At 43.5% G+C, this 20191-nt stretch overlaps 2 protein-coding genes across 2 annotated transcripts in view; one reads left to right on the top strand and one right to left on the bottom strand.

Moving 5' to 3' along the window:
- Positions 1-20191, top strand: part of LOC134407875 (guanylate-binding protein 1-like) — a 128639-nt gene that overhangs the window by 63762 nt on the left and 44686 nt on the right. The window lies entirely within an intron of this gene.
- DMRTC2 (DMRT like family C2) overlaps positions 5767-20191 on the bottom strand; it is a 16827-nt gene continuing 2402 nt past the window's right edge. Inside the window, exons 4-11 of the mRNA XM_063139743.1 lie at positions 14954-15194; positions 13976-14145; positions 13029-13126; positions 12044-12218; positions 11121-11238; positions 9860-9935; positions 8068-9061; positions 5767-6359 (exon numbers count right to left, since the gene is read on the bottom strand). Coding sequence (XP_062995813.1) covers positions 6190-6359; positions 8068-9061; positions 9860-9935; positions 11121-11238; positions 12044-12218; positions 13029-13126; positions 13976-14145; positions 14954-15194 — 2042 coding nt within the window. The 3' untranslated portion in view covers positions 5767-6189. The remainder of the gene's footprint in view (positions 6360-8067; positions 9062-9859; positions 9936-11120; positions 11239-12043; positions 12219-13028; positions 13127-13975; positions 14146-14953; positions 15195-20191) is intronic.

The raw sequence follows: 20191 nt of genomic DNA, 5'->3' as shown, positions 1-20191 counted from the left end.
TAAAATTCAAAGCATGGGGGGGAAAGAGGGGGAAATTCCCTCGACCATCTACACTACTGCTTTAAAGCGCTTTAAAGAGCTTTATAACCGTTTTATTTATTTAATTACATTTATATACCGCCCCACAGCCGAAGCTCTCTGGGCGGTTTACAACAATTAAAAATAGTAAACATTAAAAGTATACAAAAATTTAAATAAATAAAAATTTAAATAAATAAATAAATGTAACAGTTTTGACAACAGTATATGGTGTGTGTCCTGGGCCCCAGCAGAGACAGGCAGACGGCCGGTAGTCTTCTTGTCTGTTATTCCTTTTGCTTCTCAGGCTCCCTTCATGTGTTCCAGGGCCCTTGTTGACGGCCCTCGCTTCTGGCTCCCTGGCACAGGGAGGCGCTTTCAAGGAATCCTCCTTGATCAGGAAGAAACTCCACGGTTCCTTTCTGTTGCCCAGATCATCTACATCGAGAAGAGGTGTCCTGAAATTGCAGGAGAACTCTTGACAGGTGGGAGCCCTAAGGGAAATGCCTTGAGAACGTGGGGATGGGTTGGCGAGTTGCTGTCCCTGAACTTTCTTGAAAGGAGATTTATTTATTTATTTATTTATTACATTTTTATACCGCCCAATAGCCGAAGCTCTCTGGGCGGTTCATAAAAATTAAAACCATAATAAAACAACCAACAGGTTAAAAGCACTTCAGCATTCTTCCATATTGCCTAGATAACTCCCTGGACCACTTCTGTAGTATCAAAAGGGGTGTTGTTGATGTTGTTGTTGTTGTTGTTGTTTTTTAAAGAGAGAGAGAGAGAGACAACAAGAAAGCCAGCAGTCCCCAGCAGTCCCAGTCTTCAACTGGTTTCTCAAGTGCCCAGCTCAACCCCAGGAAATTCTACTGTGACCCGCACAACATGGCTCAAAGCTCCCCTTTACTGACAGAAAAAAATACATCACGAAGAGGACTCACCACCACTGTTTTGCCTCCGGTGGGTTATCCTACATTTCCTCCCGACCTCAAAAGGGCTGACACCAATGCCAAATCTATCACCTGTCTAGCGATCCCCCCAATTTTTTTGTGTGGTGGACTGCTCTTTAAAAAGTTCCATGTATACGATTATGACCTTTGATTTTGCGGGAAATGGAACGGCTACTGAAATGTGGTTTCTGTGGATGTTTTATAGCTTATTAAATTAAGTCCATCTAGTCATATGCGACATGTAGACATGGGCACATGCAAAAAGTGTATATTTTAAGGCTTCTGGCCAGTTCCTTTTTAAACATTTTATATTTTCCTATGACTAAATTTGTGTAAAATTCCAGAAAGAAAAAAAACAATGAAGAATGATCCACAAGTCTGTGGGATTCGTGTGACTTAGAGGAAGCTCCCCACTGCTGAAGCCGTGGGTCGGGTTCATACACATCCAAACTCCTTTCCCTGACATCTCTAACTGCCGGGAACGTCACCCGAAGAGAGACATTTCAACCTTTTAGAATGGGTATGTGATGGTTGGGATGGTGGGAAGGAACAGGAGAAAGAACCAGATGCATCAGCAAGACCGACTTTGCAAGACCCTCCTTACACCATGGGCCTCATGCTGCCTGGTGCTCAAGCAATGCACAAGGCATGTGGTGACGTAGGGTGCCCAGGTCTCCTCCTTTACAGAGGACAGTCCTGAAGTTTGGGGAGCTGGCAGTCCTCTGTTGGATGGCGTCCTCTACTGGAAGAGGTGTCCAGACTAAGGAAGGTTGAGTTACAAGATGGGGGATACTTGGCTCAGCAATACTACAAATGAGAAGGATCTTGGAATTGTTGTAGATAACAAGCTGAATATGAGCCAACAGTGCAATATGGCTGCAAGAAAGGCAAATGCTATTTGGGGCTGCATTAATAGAAGTATAGCTTCCAAATCACGTGAGGTACTGGTTCCTCTCTATTTGGCCCTGGTTAGGCCTCATCTAGAGTATTGCGTCCAGTTCTGGGCTCCACAATTCAAGAAGGACGCAGACAAGCTGGAGTGAGCGTGTTCAGAGGAGGGCAACCAGGATGGTCAGGGGTCTGGAAAACAAAGCCCCATGAAGAGAGACTGAAACTACTGGGCATGTTTAGCCTGGACAAGAGAAGATTGAGGGGAGACATGATAGCACTCTTCAAATACTTAAAAGGTTGTCATACAGAGGAGGGCCAGGATCTCTTCTCGGTCATCCCAGAGAGCAGGACACGGAATAACGGGCTCAAGTTACAGGAAGCCAGATTCTGAGCCAAACTTCAATTTCAATATCCACATTTGTGTATGAAGAACCACTCCATGTATATTCTTATCTGCGAATAGGAATTGACCAATGCAAAGCCATTGCATTCTCTCCATCAGCCAGACAGGGGCTCCATTTTCCTATAAACAGAAGGACAACAACAAGAAGATGTGGTACAGATCAACACAGAAAGGTATGAGTACACCATACACCAGGTAGATTGTCCTTGTTTCTCACATTGTGCTTTTTTGGGGTGGGTGGGTTAGCAGGTAATTCTCCACCTCTTCTAGTAACTTTGTGGAAGGCATGCCCTGAGGATGTTTTTACAGGTGCCACTTAATTTTGCTGTCCTTGAATCTGAAATTCAAAAGTAAAACTTGTATCGGCTAGAGAATATTTCTGCCAAGCTTGCATTCACTACTCCGTCATGTGGAGAAACATTTGTGTGAACCAACTGCATACACAGGAATAGTCACAGATATCTCTGTAATCCCAGTGGCCCTTTTTGAAGATGTGTCAATCCCTAGAGGTGACTGCAGCTGGTGTCTGTGAAAGTCAGGGTGATTGGAACGTAGACTGGGATCTACTCATAGTTCTTTAGGTGATTTGCTGTGGATAGTCATGGGTTACTGATTCCCAGTTTTTAATAATAGCAGCAAGGAAACAGCTCCCCCCCCCCCCCAATAAATTAGGCTGCTAAAATGAAGACAGCTTGGGGAAAACCCAGGAGTGAATTTTTATGTGGAAGGACTGTGGAAAGAAATTCCTGTGTTGGGCATTTGTTCAGAGGCACCCTGTTCTTTAACTGTAAGTATATCTCAATCCTCTTGAGTCATCATTTTGCACTTGGCTCCAATTGATGGACCTTGGGATTCTAATAATAAAAAAAGCAAACGTTGTGTTCCCAAATATATAACTATGTGGAAAAAGTAAGTATTCTTTTTTTGTGTAAGCCAGTGCTCAACTTTATGGGCGGGGCCCAGGCTTTCTCTCTGCCCTGCCCTGATCCCTGCCTTATTTTCCCCTGGGAAGATTCAATAGGTGAATTTTGTTCTTATGTTTGTGAATTAACCTTGTTTTTTGATTAAGAAGGGATCTTCCCAAACTAGAGTGGCTTGTGATATTTTTCTCCAAGCCTCAGTATTGAGGGTGGGATTATATTATATCTAGGTCCTTCAAGCAATATAACTTTATTCCCAGCCATTTTATACTACCCGTATGCACTGGAAGAGTAGTTCTAGATTGTGTTTGAAGCATGATCCTCAGCTTTTGTTTAGTTTTTTTAGTTTGATCATTGTTTTAACTCCCCCACCCCCCCTGTTCATTTCTTTGGTGCATGTTGCATAGGGTGACCATATGAAAAGGAGGACAGGGCTCCTGTATCTTTAACAGTTGTATTGAAAAGGGAATGTCAGCAGGTGTCATTTATATATATTGGAACCTGGTGAAATTCCCTCTTCATCACAACAGTGAAAGCTGCAGGTGCCCTGCCCTCTTTTAAATCTGGTCACAGTATAGCTGCAGTATAGCTCCTGCAGCTTTAACTGTGGTGGTGAAGAGGGAATTTCACCAGGTTCTCCATATCTACAAATGACACCTGCTGAAATTCCCTTTTCCATGCAACCGTTAAAGAGACAGGAGCCCTGTCCTCCTTTTCATATGGTCGCCCTAATGTTGCATGTTTGTTAAATATGGTTGTTTCTCTGCCTCAGTTCAAGCTCCAAAGAAAGGGGAGGAAGAGAACAAAGAAAATAATTTGATCCCAAGCTTACTTTTGCTGACACAGTTCCCTTTCTTTGTATTGTTGGCTGCTCCTCTAAGTATCTGACCATTTTACTGTTTGTCTCAAGGAAATCTCCATCTGCCCACTGGGAAGTGGTGCTATTAAACCCTATTCGGCTTACCATTATCCTCCTCCTCTCATTAGGATCCATTACAATCCTATTAGCAACAACAGCCAATGCTCTCATGGACATCCCCAGCTAAGGCCTGATCTGCTCAGCCTTCCTGTTATCTTAGCATTTATTTCAAGCATGTGCTCCACTTGAGTGGTTTGAATGGTGAAGTGAGCAAGTTGTTGACTCTTATCAGATAGAATCCTATCATGTTAAATGCTGTCCAGTTGCCTTGCCACAGGCTGGCTACCTTTAAAATTAGAACTGAACAACATGCTCTGCAAGTTGTACTGAGTAGTTCAACTGATGTGATTCTGGAACAGTTGTTTACCAAATGCTGGAACACTGTGATGTAGGATGCGTCAGTGTGTGGAGTACTAATAATTAGGGTGCCCATATGAAAAGGACAGGGCTCCTGTATCTTTAACAGTTGCATAGAAAAGGGAATTTCAGCAGGTGTCATTTGTATATATGGGGAACCTGGTGAAATTCCCCCTTCATTACAACAGTTAAAGCTGCAGGAGCTATACTAGAGTGACCAGATTTAAAAGAGGGCAGGGCTCCTGCAGCTTTAACTGCTGTGATGAAGAGGGAATTCCACCAGGTTCTCCATATATACAAATGACACCTGCTGAAATTCCCTTTGGAATACAACTGTTAAAAATACAGGAGCCCGGTCCTCCTTTCCATATGGTCACCCTGTAATAATTAAAGTCTTTTTTAGGAGGAGCATGAAGTAACAGAAAGGATCTCCCTTGTCTTGCTTGCGTTTCCCTCTCCCCTCTTGTGTTAAAAAAAAAGAGTAGATTGGGGGAAATGACCATTTTGGGGGAGATCACAATTTGTACTCCAGAAGAAACGTCACTTTATTGTTCACAACACCTGGATTCTTTGATGTCTGCTGTAGAGAGAAAGTTCTAAAGGTGGCTTTCTGTGACTGCGTATGTACAAATGACCATACAGGGTCTGGTACGTGTTATAGCACTTGGATTTCTGTGATTCTTCCATTTAAAAGATCATTATAACTCTTGTGGAGATAAGTTTGAAAATAAGTAGAAATATTTATATAAGAATTGAGCATGCAGGGGAGAGATTGTCTGTGAGTTGGGTGGCTATCTAACCTTCCCAGTATTGTGAAAAAGGCAGAATAATAATACCTTGTGGTCTTCGTTCATAGCCTTCTTGCATATCCTCAAAGGCACCTGTCATAACATACTTCACCCACCCACCAACCCGCAATTCAAAATTTGACTGCCTTCAATACTGAGCTCAGCATAAAGCTTACAAATATACTCTGAGTATATTTGTAATTATTTAATATACTCTGAGTGCAGAATTTGAAAATTCTGGGTTCAGAATCTAAATGGATCCGATTTATAAAACTTGAATCCTCCCTGCAATAGCAACACATAAGCATCAGATACAAAGTAAAAGATCTTTCAAACCAGTAGCCTTGGGATAAAAAAACCTCGTACGAACTACTGCTGTTCTTCACAACATTTTATTGGCAGCAAACAGTGCTGTAGAGAATGTAACACATATATCTTCTCTTGAGTCATGAAATCAATAGCAAAGACCTTGTAAATGGATCAGATTCTTCATGTTCCCTAAAACCATCTCGTGACCATTAATCATTGCAATGTGATTTATTTAAAAACTATTTTAAAAAAATCATTACAATATCCCATTTCTTCAAGAAGAAACATAAACTGCTTAAGCTATTAGCTAAAACCTAACTCCGTTTTATTTAAAAATAACATTTCTTCACATCACTTTCACAAACGCTACCTCTCATCTGACACTGAACTAGTTAAAAATGAATTGAAATTATTAACTGATCCCGGCTTTGTGTTGACACAATAGAACCACCAGCAGTTGCAGTAACTCAGTTGTGGATCAGAACGGAACATATGCAAAGGTTGTTTCCTGGCCATGGGCCACCCCACCCTTTAAACGAGGGACCTTACCCAACAGAACCCCCTCCCTGTATTCCATTTACGCAAGTGGATGTATGGCCACCCCTGTCTCTTACCTCCCATTATCAGAAGCCTAGCTGGGGAGGGAAATGGAACCCGTCTGGGTAATGCTTAGAGAAACAGAGGGGGAGGTGTTGGTCTGATGGAGGTGGTTTGGCTGTGGTTGACTTGGTGAGGCTTGCTGAACAGAGCGGTTGCATGATTGCTGGGATGCAAGGAAGTCAGGTGCGACTTCTGTAGAACCTAGATGGAAAAGAGAAACTCCGTTTTATCTCTGGTTGTAGCTCCCTTATATACCCTTCCCCTATTTGTACCCATATAACCATCACACTGATCTCATGACGGCCGCTCAGACAGGTCTCCAGCAGAGTGTCAGGCTGCTATTTGGAAATACCATGTGGACGACCTGGGTTTGCCAGGTCAGCCAGAAGGAAGCGTGATTGGAATTGCATTGTCTTCTGCCTGAACTGGAGTGAACCCTGGTAGCTATGGCCATTACAAACATTAGGCTGACACACTGCAAGAGTCCTGTGTGAATTGCAATCCTTTCTGGATTATTTCTCCCAGACACTCAGATCTTTTCCATGTACCCTACATATCAGTATGACTGTGATCCTCAAATCCCATGATGGAACTAATCTGAAATAAGTTATTTGAAGATTGTAGCCTTTCCTATAGGGAGCTCAGCTGTGTGACCTCCTGTTACAAAGGTGAAGGTGTTTAATAAAGAAATTCCAGAAAATTTCTCAGCTTTTGTTTAGTTTTTTTAGTTTGATCATTGTCAAAACATACCCAGAGAAGCTGCCTCATTTCTGGTATGGATACTGCCACTTGGTAATAGTACCCAAGAGGAAGTCCTATTTTCTTTCAGAAGATCCTCAGATTATGAGAAAGCCAACAGAGAGCTTTTTCCCCCTTGGGCACTGAAATTGGATTTTGTAATGAAGGAGAATCTACCCAAGCTAGTTTGTATGAATTCTTTTAAAAAATTACTCCACGACTGTTGATCTTACAGCAGGGATATCCCTATACATGGATAGGGATGACAGTGTCTGGGGAGCCATAGGGTTGTTCAGTTTACTGGCTCCAAACTCAGAGCAAGTAAACTGGTCCCTCCCCCTTCTCCTTGTAGCCAGCGCAGAGAGAAAACTATGCTGGCTACTTATCTGTGCTTGGAAACTTGAGTGCAGACAGGGTGGTGGTGGTGGTGCAAAACCATCTATCTAGCAAAAATGCAAGGTGGCCAGAGCACGGAGGCAAGGATTGTCTCTGTGCTCTGGCTGCCCTGCATTAGGAGACTTGGCAGGTGTCATGTCTAGCTCTGCTCTCCCTGGGTTGGAAGAAGGTGTTTCAGGTGATCAATCAGAATCAGACTCTGAAGTAGAGGAGACGGTGCCAAAAACAGGCCAGCCTGTACCAGTGGGGTAGAAAGCTCTCACAGGCTCTTCACCACCTGGCAGTGAACCCTCTCCAGAGCTTATCTCGTCAAGGGCAAATAATACAGTCCGTGGGAAGCCAACATTCTTCCGAGGGGGAGAGCACGGAAGGGTTAGCTGATCCTAGAGTACACTGGAGACTAAAATGAGCGGAGCTAAAAGAAAGCAAGACAAAGTCAGCCCGGCTGGCGTCCAGTTAGAAGCTGCCTCAGAACCAGTCTCTGAAGTTAACGCATCTGGGGAAAAGGCTTTCCATTCTTCTTGAAAGGACAATTGTCTCGCTTAGTTTGCATAGTTGTGCCTAGACTCTCTTCAAGTGGGAAGAGAGGTTTATTGCTTGAATAAAGCTTTGTGGATTACTTAGCAAGCCTCGTTATTGTCTCCCAAGAAGGCAGGAGGTTTTGAGAAACAGGACAGCAGTCTCTGACTTTGGAGTCTGCCAACTATCAACTTAGAATTGCACCCTTAGTTGTTCCTGCATTGATTGCAGCAGGTGCAGAGTGTCTCTGGTTTACCTTTTGCAGCCTTGCTCCCGGGCACCTTGGGGCAGCTCTCCTGTTCTTCTTCTTCCCGCACTTTAGTGGAACACCTTCCTTCTTGGCTCTGCTGCTGCTGGCATTGCTGAGACTTCTGCCCAGGGAGAAACATTGGGTCTGGGAAAGCTTGCTGAGCTATAATGTAGGGGGTGGGATTCAGTAGTGACAGCCTGGGTAGCATGTGCAATTCCATCCCGATTGGGGTGCATGGGATGCCAGTTTGTAGGGGCATCGTGACAGATACGTCCATTGGCGGGACACAGAAGGGCAGCAGTTGAGGGCTGCTGTGAGTGGAGCTGGGTGGAGCAAGGACTTCAACGTTTGTTTGTGAGATCCAACCAGCATCTATAGTTGGTGGCATGCAGATGGTCTTTGACACAGAGCCTGAGGAAGTGTGACAGGCTGCCAAGCTTGGGGCAAAGTTGTGATGGCTGACACTGGAAGCTGCTCCGAAGCTAGGTTTGACAGCTTGGATACTGGAGACCATTACAGAAGTAGCCACCTGAGGCCCCCGTGATGGTGCAACTGAGAAGAGATGGACATTTTTGTACTGCTGGGGAAGAGCACTACCATGCAGTGAAGGAAGGAAGAGGGACCCTGGAACCTGTTCTCCATGAGCACTAACTGGTTCGGGAGGCATATGGTTTCCTTTCAAAGATACGTCCCGGGAGGCCTTTACAGCATGCATGCCACATGGAGGCATGAAGCATGAGGGATGCTGCTGGAAGGGACTGGACCCGCCACGGTTGTGAACTGCCTCTGAGGGGTGGGAGAAAGCTGATGAGGCCATTAGAGCAGGTGCAGAGCTGGCAGACGGAAGAAGCCCTGAAGTGGCAAGAATGGGACTTGACTGGGGGGCATTTCTCAGCACCATCAGGGCTTCAGCAGCCTCTTTCTGGAGCTGTTGTTCAGAAAGGGGTGAGAAGATAAATCCTCTGGTGGGCCAGACTGAAATGTGAGGAGAGGAGGTTGGCTGAAAGAGAGGGAGAAGAGATGGTTAACCCTGTGGTTAGCAAATAGACATTAACAGGCAATGAACACCTCATGAACAGATTATACATGTTCCTTTCACAGAGCTAGGAATCAGAATAAAAGCAAGATAAATCCTGTATCCTACTCCATCATTCTCTAATCGGAAGCTGTCAGTGTGACATGTGAATCCAGGCTGATGGGTTAACCCAACAACAAACCTTGGGTTAACTGCTGGTTCATTTAGCCTCTAAACCCATTGGTGTGGGTTCGCATGCCACGCTGACAACCTCTGATCATGCCGATTGGAGGTTGTTTACAAAAACCAGGCTTGCAGGTGGCATGCTTTCCCGTAAATTGTGGGTTAAATAACCCATGATTTGCCGCTGTTATACTGTATATGCTCCAGCTCAATGAGTCATGAAGCCTGTTATACGAAAAGCATGAGTAAAGACATTATACATTCCAAGGTACCCCTGAAGAAGGAAACCTTGTAGTAGAATCCATGTATCTGTGACAAGCTAACACTCCTGTGGACCATCAACTGGAAATGCAGGCAATCAGGAGAGAATACTCACCATATTTTCGTGTCTGTATTCTCTCTTTCTCTCCCACCCTCCACTCCCACAACACACACACACACACAGACAGACAGACAGGCAGATTGAATAATCCCAGCTGTCAGCTTTACTACCTTCCTGCAACATCAACCAAACATGTGTTCTCTTCTTTGGAGAAGAAGGTGGGGAGAATTACTCCAGCTCATGGTATATCTTTGTGCAACATACAAGGATCAGAATACCTGACCTCCCAACGGTGGAACCTTTGGACGTCTGTTCAAATCCATGTTGCCATTAAGGGGGTTTAGGGCCATGCGGCTGGAAGGGAAGAGAGAGAGAGAGCATATCAGCCCTGTTTATAAAGTTCCTCACTGGCATCTTGTCTCCCACTCGCCTTCTGTCCTTGCTAAACCACAAGCTGTTGAGGGGGAAGAGGGGCTACTGCAGCTGTCATTCTCCCAAGTTCACTTTACGTTTCCACCCACTACTCGCTGTTTGCAGTAAATGTTTGTTATAGGCAGCTGTTGATATACTGGTGCCAGAAAATAAAAAAATACATAATTAGATAGGTAGTATTTTCTACTGAAGCAATTTCCATTGCCCAACAGGCCTGATATTTAGCTGGATTAGCCCTTCTTTGCTATTAGCCAACGTGCATCCTGACACTGTAGAAAACCCAGTCACTATGTGAGTAGTAAGTCCTACTGATATAAATTAAAAGTATTTATATCAAAGTGCATGTAGGCTCACAGCCAAAAGATATGTTCATTCCAATATGCTGGAGATACTGTACCCCATGACTATATCAATACTGTGATTAATACCCAGAGAACCACAAACTGCTTCCTGTCTTGTCCTAGATTAATCTCAGCACAGCAGGGAGACAGGACTTTACAGCAGCCAGACTTTCCTCAGTGTATTTATAATGACTGTCATGAGCATAAACATTTTGGACAGGAAAATATTTTGCAGAATAGCAGATCTTCCATCATATTGTGTGGGCAAGTGTTTGTGGACAGGTGATAGAGCTGCTAGCTCAAAATTTCAATTAAGAGAGACTCTGGAACTAAGCTCTCCCCACCCACATACATACACCTTTTAGGGATATCCAACAGGTTCTATGGGAGTATGGTAGAATAAGGGCCAATATTTAGAAATTAAGCAATCTGAATGGAGATAACATGGCATTCTTTTTTACTAAGTAGATCTGCCAGAATTTCTTCTTACAAGGGTGATAGGTTTCCATTATTTTCACTGAAACTTTCCCCTCACAAAACATTGACATGATCTGCCTATAGGAATGCACCTAATAACCCAGATTAATCTAGTTTTTAGAACTATAGGGATGAAGGATTTCAACTCCCACAGTTAGCACTCCTGGCATGTCTTTATATTAGCTGATGTCAGTCCACATTCCTGTTCTGAAAGCTCCCAGTTTCAGTCCACTCCTCTGCTTAGCCTTAAATATTCCCTATGCAGGACTGCGAGGGATGCACAATGTACCTAGGCAGGTCAGCTGGTGCAGGTAAGCACCAGGAAGAGCCAGCGGTCTGGTGAAACATCTGTCCCCGGGCTGTCATATAACTGTCTGTCATGTACAAAGTATCATTAGCATCACAACCTGCAGGAAAAAGAAAAGCTGCTGTGGTCAGATCCCGAGTATCGAGGCCAGTAATGTATTTGCAGTATAAGACACTGGACCTTGAGGGGACAGCATTTTTCAGGGCTGGTTTAAAAAAGCAACAGGGGCCTAGACAGCTTATATTGAAGCAGTTTGCATGATCACCACAGCCCACTGTGGCTTACTTAAGCTATGGTGGGTTGTGGCATGTGCTGGGTGACTTGAATATTCAGTCTGCAACAGCACCTTGTTGTGTCATGCCAAGTCAAGAGTGGCAAAAAAAAAGCCTGTGCCACTCTTTGCGATCTCACCAGGACCGCCTCCAGCCTCCCTTGCCAGTGACTGCCCCTCCATTTATGCCCAAACAGCACTTTGGAAGGAACATCATCTGTTCAACACCTTTTAATTTTTTTTCCTGGTGTTTTGGGATCACACAAATGGGATCATACTTATTTATTTATTCCTGGTCTTTTGCGAGAGTGCAGATTTGGCTATCCGAAATGGGAGTTATTGGCTCCCTCTCCCTGCCCTTTTTGCGGTTTCTCTTCAGAGCAGTTACAGCACTGGGTCTTGAGCTTTGGCACTTTTGTGCAAATCTCCCCGATAGTTTTAAAAAACAGCAACCCTAGAAAGTGGCTGCATGGGATAGTGTGAATGGGGCCCCATTGGAGAGGAAGGGCGCCCCATTTCCCCCATCCCGTCCAGCCAGAAATGTCTGAATTGGAATTTGACTACAGGCTCCAAGGCCAATTTCCATAGCAAATAAACTACCCCAGTTCTGATACTAGAGAAACAGGTTACCTACCTCCCATAGCTGAAAGATGAAATGAATGATCCTGGGGCAAGAACGGGCAGAAGGATGCAGGAGGCATAGGAAGTGGAGGTGGGAACCAAGGAGTATGAGGTGGTTGATGTCCTCCATAGGCCCAAGGCAGCTCTGTCATTTTAGAATAGTGAGGGAGAGGCAACCAGGAACATTCCTAAAGAACAATGACACCAACTTGTAAATATTGCAAACAACAACAGATGAGATGACATATACATTTTTTTTGTCACACAAATGAACCAAATGCTCTGATTCTGAGACAGCAAAAGAATGCTTACCTCATGGGAACCTGTAAACAAGACATGTTGGATTTAAAAATAAATAAATCTGCATGTGTTTTATAATTTCAGTTACATAACATATATTACTAATCCTGATAGCATCTTAGGGGAAGTTTACTGCAAGGTTTCAGCTGCTGACCCTGCCATTTGTCCTATAGCTGAAGAAATCAAATGTGCCTGGATCCAGTTTGGCCAGGGATGAAGACACCGCTGTACTGAGGTTCCTTTTCACTCCTTGCCCACACTTAAGACTCCGTAAAGGGGACCAGCCATTTTAAGGATCAAGGCTAGTGTTGACTCTGATGCCACATTGGAAAAATTGGATGCAAATGACTATTTTATGTTTAATTAGAAGATACTGAGATATGCACAATTTTCTCTCTGAAATATAGAGATTTCTCCCTTTAAGTATGCACTTTTTTTGTAAAGGGATGGGACATGTGGCTTTCCTGTTTAAAGGCTTTCACCTCTAGTCTATCTTCCATTTCCTGGCCATTTTGCTTTAAAGATTCTATTACAATTTTACAGAGCTGTCTTTATCTTGGAAAAAAAGGCACCTTGTTTCCAATGTAAAGAGGAAACTGCAAATCTCCTTCTGCAAGTGCCAACAATAATCCATTGTCAAAAATGACTCTATCCGATAAGAACTTAGGGTCGTCAGTGATATGGTCCCTTTTCCTCACCTTCCTAGTAACTCTCAGTCTTTGTCGTCGTAGGAATCCTGTGGCCCCTCTGAGTCCATCCTCTGAATCTTTCAAGGGTTCTTCATTCTCCTTCTTGTCTGAGCAACAAAAGAGGAGAGGCCTGTGAGAGTCACCAATAGCCACGAACCTGAATACTGCCCAAAGTTGGAGCAAGACTTGTCGTTCTTTTGATGTTTGTATTCATAAATGCAAGGGCTGAAAGAGTCAATTAATTCATTACTGAAAATCTGGTAAGCAACCAATGTACATCCCATGATTTAGTATGTTAGACAATAGGTTAGCAGCCTGATCTTAAGGACTGAACTACACGTGCATGTTCGCAAAATTCACATGGTGGTTGTTGATTTTCCTAGGGAAAAGCGTCTTCAGGAGAGAGCCAATTGGAGTGTAGAAACTGCAGGGAAAGAACGCATAACTCTTCCCCACCCACTGATTTTTTGCTCCAAATCATTCTTCCCAATCAGTTCTCTGTCCCACCTGCCACAGGTTTCAACCATGTTTGCAAGGGCGTATGAGGCTGTTTTTGCGAATATCATGCAGGAATCCCCATTTCTTTTATTGCTGAAAACACATATCTTAAATATATTTTAGATTATGCTTGGGAGCCTATCTTACTCATTCTTGTGCTAACCGCAAAGCTAAAGAGAAACTTCTCCTTTTATACACACTTGAAATACAATCATAAATGTGGCTGTGTTTTAGAATTTAGGAACAATCCAAAGAAAGCCAGGTGTTCCTAAATCCCATTTATATTGATGGGATTACACATATAATTAATGCTAAAAGGTGTACTCCTAAACACATTTAGGATTTGAAGCAAATTCAGATCAATGAGATGTGAAATAATAGACACTCCATATGTTTATTATTTTTATTTCTTTTAATCAATGCCCTACTACTTCAATAGGATTCTCACAGTGGCTTACCTTCCTCTCCCCTGCATGGTTTAATCCCTTTGAATGGTTTGGCCAGGTGGAGGGAGTTTGATGGCCAGTTGTCCGGAAGCTGTACCAAACCACTGGCCAGCCGTTTCCTCAACTCCATCTCCTGCTGTCTGCGTAGGGCCACCTGGGCAGCCATGACACGGCGTCTCTGCCTGGGGAGATTTATTTATAATTTATTTAACCCATTTCTTAGCTACCTTTCAAGAACATAGTTTTATGTAACCCTATGCTTCATGTAAACAAAGCCGTTTGCAGCCTAAACAATAGATCAATATCAACAGTGCAACATATATTTCAATAGAATCATATTAAATATAAACAATTTTAAATAAAACCAGTTTCAATACAATTTAAGAAGAACCCATTAAATAAAAAAGTAATAGAGAAAGCAAATACAAATCCAGGCAAATGAGGTGTTTTTAACCCCTTTTCCCATTCACTGCCTCCCCACTCCCCAATAAAAATTGCTTTCCCTGTTTTGGAGTTTCAGATTCACATGTAACCTGCTGATTTTCCAATCAAACTTGTTGCATCCCAAGGCTGCCTTTCAGTTAAATAAAAATGGTTTCACTACACATTTATGTATAATGTGTAGTTTGATCTTTAGAAAACAGGGAGTTTCTGGCAGACAAGGAGTGCTGTTTAGAAAACAAAACACTGTAATATGCATTCATCATCCTCATCATAAACTGCCCAGAGAGCCTCAGCTATTGGGTGGTCTAGAAATGTTATGAATACATATCCTTATTAATGAGCTTGTCACTGAGCTAGCAAACCCCAAGCAAAGCACAAAGGGGGGCGAGTACTCAAGTATTATTTCAGCCCAATATGATGAAGCCCTTATTCATGGGGGAACAGTGCCACCTACTGAGACCCACACTGTGTATCCTGCAACACATCTCTCAACAATGTCAGGGGTCAACAACACCCACTTTCATCTTGCTCTCCCACTAAACGTACAGAATAAGGATACATTTGTTGCACTGGCAGCCCTGGAATTGGCAATTGTTCTTGTGGCCTTTCAATGGGATCCTGATGCCGTGATTGCGGCAGCGGGCACAGGTTGGAGAGCGCACAACACTGGGGAGCGTACAATCGTCTTGGGTGCCGCTGTCATCTGTGGTGGAGTCTGAGGGGCAGTGATGAATATTTGGTGCGGCTGTAGTGTCAGGCTCCTCATTGTCTCCCATGATGTGTGAATCTGAAAGGGAGGAAAAATAAGTCTCCTTAAGGAAAAGTGAACCCCCTTCCTCAATCCAAACAGAGCTGCCCATCATGTTAATCTGATATTGAATAAAGAGCTTTGAAGGACAGAAATGTATGCCAGTAGGAGTACCCTGACCATGCACTTTAAAAATCCCATATCTTTCCTGACTCCAAATATGCAATTTCCCACTTTATATGGTTGCATGCTGACGGTAGGAGCAGAATTATCTGGGTGGAAGTAAGTGTGTGATGGATGGTAGTAAATAAATGTGTGAGGTCAAAGATGCGATTTTACCTGCGCTAGCCTTCAACATTTTTGTCCCTAATGTAAACATTTTAAATGATCCTAAAACTCTTGACTGAAGCTTTTTTAAATGACACAAACACATTGCAGTAAGTACTTTGAGATGAGCCCTATTTCCAGGGAAAGCTCATGTCACGAGAAATGTTAGTAGTTTTGTTGTTTTCATTTCGATGGAAGTATGTTTTTGATTGCAGCCCCAGAAATCTGCTGGCTGAAACAACTGCTTCAGAAGAAGAAGGCGATTATAGTCACAAATGCGTCTGGATATCTCCTCTTTGGGGAGATATAAGAAAATAAGACACTTGTAGGGGATTGTGTAGTATTTTGACAGGACAGAGAAAGATCAATGTGATGGAATTGCAGTAGAGGCAGGTTGTCACTATAGGGCAATGTGGGGTCTGGGGCTACGTTGCCATGGGGAAACTGTTGAATGGGAACATTCATGGTGTCCATATGAAGTGATGTTAGGACAAAACAGCCCAGGACACCATGGGCTTCCTTTGAGGGGAAAACAGTGCTACCAGGTAACTGAAGCGGTATTACTGTGAGAGTTACTACAAAAGAAATGATACTTTGGGGGGTAGTAATAGAGGAATGATGCCCTCACGAAGAAGCTGTGGCCAAAAAATGTTATAAAAGGACTGTTGTGACTGAGGCAATGTAGATTTTAACCCTGGGCTCCTTCTGAGCGCTAATAAAGCTACTCTTAGGAATTGTGAGGTAACTTTTTTTTAATAGAATTACCATGCGACTTTGAAACTGATGGATATTGCCTATAGGATCCTTTTTGTGGAGCGATTTGGTGGAAAGGAAAACTCAAAAATATACTTCAGAATCCTATATAGATAGCATTCGTGCCTATTAAACGGTTCCTAGGGGCTTCGACGTCAAACAACCAATCACAGCATCCTTAACATCTTTCGCTTGGATGGTGAATCAATAAACAAGAGTCTTATTTATCCCCTGTCCTCTTGTCCAATCACAAATTGCTCTCTTGTGCCCGCCTCTCACTAGTTTAATTACTTTGATCGTATTCTGCTAAACTGTCGCTTTTCATGCAGTCCGAAGAAAAGAGCCAATGAGCGATGAGAGCGCCGCGCCGCCCCGCCCCGCCCCCCGCGGCACGAGCAGGAGATGGGAGTCGTCTGCTCAAATCATTGGGAAGGAGAAAGCCAACAACAGTTGGGCTGAACCATTGTGAAAAATAGGGATAGGAGGATGTATAGAAGGGTTTCGTGTCAGAAAGTAGGGCTGTAGACTTTAAATTTTGGTTGGGAGGGGGGGAAACTGAGCCAAACCAGGGCTGCAGAGTGGTAATCTAGGACTCAAAGCAAAACAGTCTTGGGGGCCCTCTTTCTGTCAGTGGTGATGGCAGAAGATAACAGTATATCTATCTATCTAGGGGATATTGGTACAATAAATGTACATTATAGATTAGAATGTAATATTTAATATTACACTCATTGACAACCCTGAGTACCAATTCACTAGATAGGTAAACCTGCTTTAATAGCATGCAAAGCGAATATTTTACAAGGAATTTTCATAGTATCCATAAACTTTTCTAATGACTAAAATAAAGAGAAGAATTTGTTAAACATTCATATAACGTTATGCCCCCTTTAGTCCCACACAGAACTAATCTGTGTGATCCTTTGAAGATGGCATCTCTGTGGATGGAGTGAGGGGGAGATGAAGGGAGATTTACTTTTTATCAATTTCCAGAGTAGTAGCCATGTTAGTGCATTGCAGCAAAAACAATTTCAGAGTCTTGTGGCAACTTAAAGACTAATATTTTTATTCTGTCACTAGCTGATATACCCAATGTTCCTCAGGGCCCTTAAAATATATGTCTGCGAAGTAATCCTCTTAAAGTAGTAGTAGCTTGGCCTGTGCATTAATTTTTAAATGAATTAAATTTGTATCTTTTTTTACCTTTCTTACCTCACAACAACCCTGCAAGGTAGGCTGGTGTTAGACCTGTGATGTTACTTTAAAACAAATTAAACTTGTTTCTTTTTTTCTCTCACCCCCGACACATGGGGGTGTTGGGGGTGCTGCTATGAGACATTTTTCTCCCTTTCTCTTAGCATCAGAACCCAAAAGGGTCATCCCATGAAGCTGATTGGTGGGAAATTCAGGACAAATCAAAAGAAGGACTTCTTCAAAATTATGGGATTCACTACACCCGTCGGTCAAGGAATAGCACAAGTTTAAGGAGGCTCCACAGATAAGAGCATACATCCTCCTGTTCATTCATTGTGGCATAGTGACCTATCTTATACAACATAAAAATCCTATTTAAGAAGTGCTTACTCCCCCCACGGGTGTCAGCGTGCAAGCATCTTCTAGCATCCTTATCACATCGTATTCTTTACTGATGAAGCTTTGAAACGGACAACACATTCCAGAGTTGCTGTCTTAATTTTGTTCGTGGTTTAGTCTATCCATTTAAGTGCCCAGTGCTCTTCAACATTTTTATTAATGATTTGGATGAGGAGGTGCAGGGAATGCTTATCAAATTTGCAGATGACACAAAATTGGGTGGGAGAGCTAATACCCTGGAAGACAGAAACAAACTTCAAAGTGATCTTGATAGGCTGGAGCGCTGGGCTGAAAACAACAGAATGAAATTTAATAGAGATAAATGCCAAGCTCTACATTTAGGAAATAGAAACCAAATGCACAGTTACAAGATGGGGAATACTTGGCTCAGCGATACTACAAACGAGAAGGATCTTGGAATTGTTGTAGATCGCAAGCTGAATATGAGCCAACAGTGCGATATAGCTGCAAGAAAGGCAAATGCTATTTTGGGCTGCATTAATAGTATAGCTTTCAAATCGCGTGAGGTACTGGTTCCTCTCTATTCGGCTCTGGTTAGGCCTCATCTAGAGTATTGCGTCCAGTTCTGGGCTCCACAATTCAAGAAGGACGCAGACAAGCTGGAGCGTGTCCAGAGGAGGGCAACCAGGATGATCAGGGGTCTGGAAACAAAGCCCTATGAGGAGAGACTGAAAGAACTGGGCATGTTTAGCCTGGAGAAGAGAAGATTGAGGGGAGACATGGTAGCACTCTTCAAATACTTAAAAGGTTGTCATACAGAGGAGGGCCAGGATCTCTTCTCAATCCTCCCAGAGTGCAGGACACGGAATAACGGGCTTAAGTTAAAGGAAGCCAGATTCCAGCCGGAAATCAGGAAAAACTTCCTGACTGTTAGAGCAGTACAAAAATGGAATCAGTTACCTAGGGAGGTTGTGGGCTCTCCCATACTAGAGGCATTCAAAAGGCAGCTGGACAACCATCTGACAGGGATGCTTTAGGGTGGATTCCTGCATTGAGCAGGGGGTTGGACTCGATGGCCTTGTAGGCCCCTTCCAACTCTGTTGTTCTATGATTCTATGATTTTACTTTTCCCTGCAGAAAACAAAAACTACAACTCCCAACATGCCTTTTGCCATGGTGCTGACTTGCCCAATGGGAGTCCTGCCACTGAAGATCATGGGAAGTAAAGTCTGGCCAATCCGGTCCATGCTGCACTGCGCAAGCTGTGGTAGGCCGTGAGGGACTGTTAGCTCAGTCGTTGCCATTGGTGACAGGCCTGAAGCTGCAGCCACCTTCCTTCCTGTTCCTGATGGAGCCTGTGAACCAAGGCAGCCGGCCCCAGGTGCTCTCCCTTCAGGCCCAGGATGGCAAGCCACTTCCAGATGATGGCTGCCTTGGTTCTTCCCTCCTGCCCAAGTCATGCTGGGATTTGTAGGCTCTTGAGGGTGAAGGCTGCACGTGCGCTTCCCCAGTTTCTGAGAAAACAGCGATATCAACACGGGGTGCCTTTATGTAGCAGAAAAGCAGGAAAGGAACCGCTCTTCAAGAAGTGCTTGATTCCCAATTCTGTGACGAAACCAAAAGTAGATACAGCGCATTAACAGCTTCATGTCGAAATGTTTGTCTTCCAACAGACTGACTATTGTTATGAACAATTGCAATTATCCAAAATTCTTGATTGCCGTTAGACATATGCAAAGCATTCCAAATACTGAGATTGTATTTCCTTAAGCCTAGGGATTCAGACTTATGCTGCCCTTTTAAGTACCACCCCTTTCTTTGCGGCCAGAGAACCTAGTTCAGCTAACCAGGTGTGGATCTTAGCTTCACTACTTTGCATTGTCTTAGTAGAATCAATGTGGCCACTAAAAGACTCTTTAAAGTCAAGAGGCTCATGAGTCAGACGACAACTGCTGCTGCACCAGGGCTCTTCATTGCTGCTCAGGCATTGTTAAGGCAAGCAACTTAGAAACAAAATTTTAACTGCCCATAGAATTGGTATGTCGCCCAGTCCTGCTGAGGAAATGTTATCATAGAATTATAGAATCATAGAATAGTAGAGTTGGAAGGGGCCTCTAAGGCCATCAAGTCCAACCCCCTGCTCCATGCAGGAATCCACATTTAATAGAATAGTAGAGTTGGAAGGGGCCTATAAGGCCATCAAGGGAGTCTTTAATCTGGATTCCAACTAGGCCTGTCCTGGACTTTCATCTCTGTGCCCATCTCATGTTTAAAATTAAAAGCCACGCAGGCTGAAGAAAAGAAGCCCACGAATGCCACCCTTGCGGATGGTGGGTTTTGTTTGGTTTTCGCCCCCCTGCTATCGCCCCTCCACTAAGCATTCTGAACCAGCCACTCCAATT

Source organism: Elgaria multicarinata, chromosome 13, assembly GCF_023053635.1.
Source record: "Elgaria multicarinata webbii isolate HBS135686 ecotype San Diego chromosome 13, rElgMul1.1.pri, whole genome shotgun sequence".
NCBI lineage: Eukaryota > Metazoa > Chordata > Lepidosauria > Squamata > Anguidae > Elgaria > Elgaria multicarinata.
Note: the sequence above shows the minus strand (reverse complement) of the source record. Positions and strands in the feature narration are given on the sequence as shown.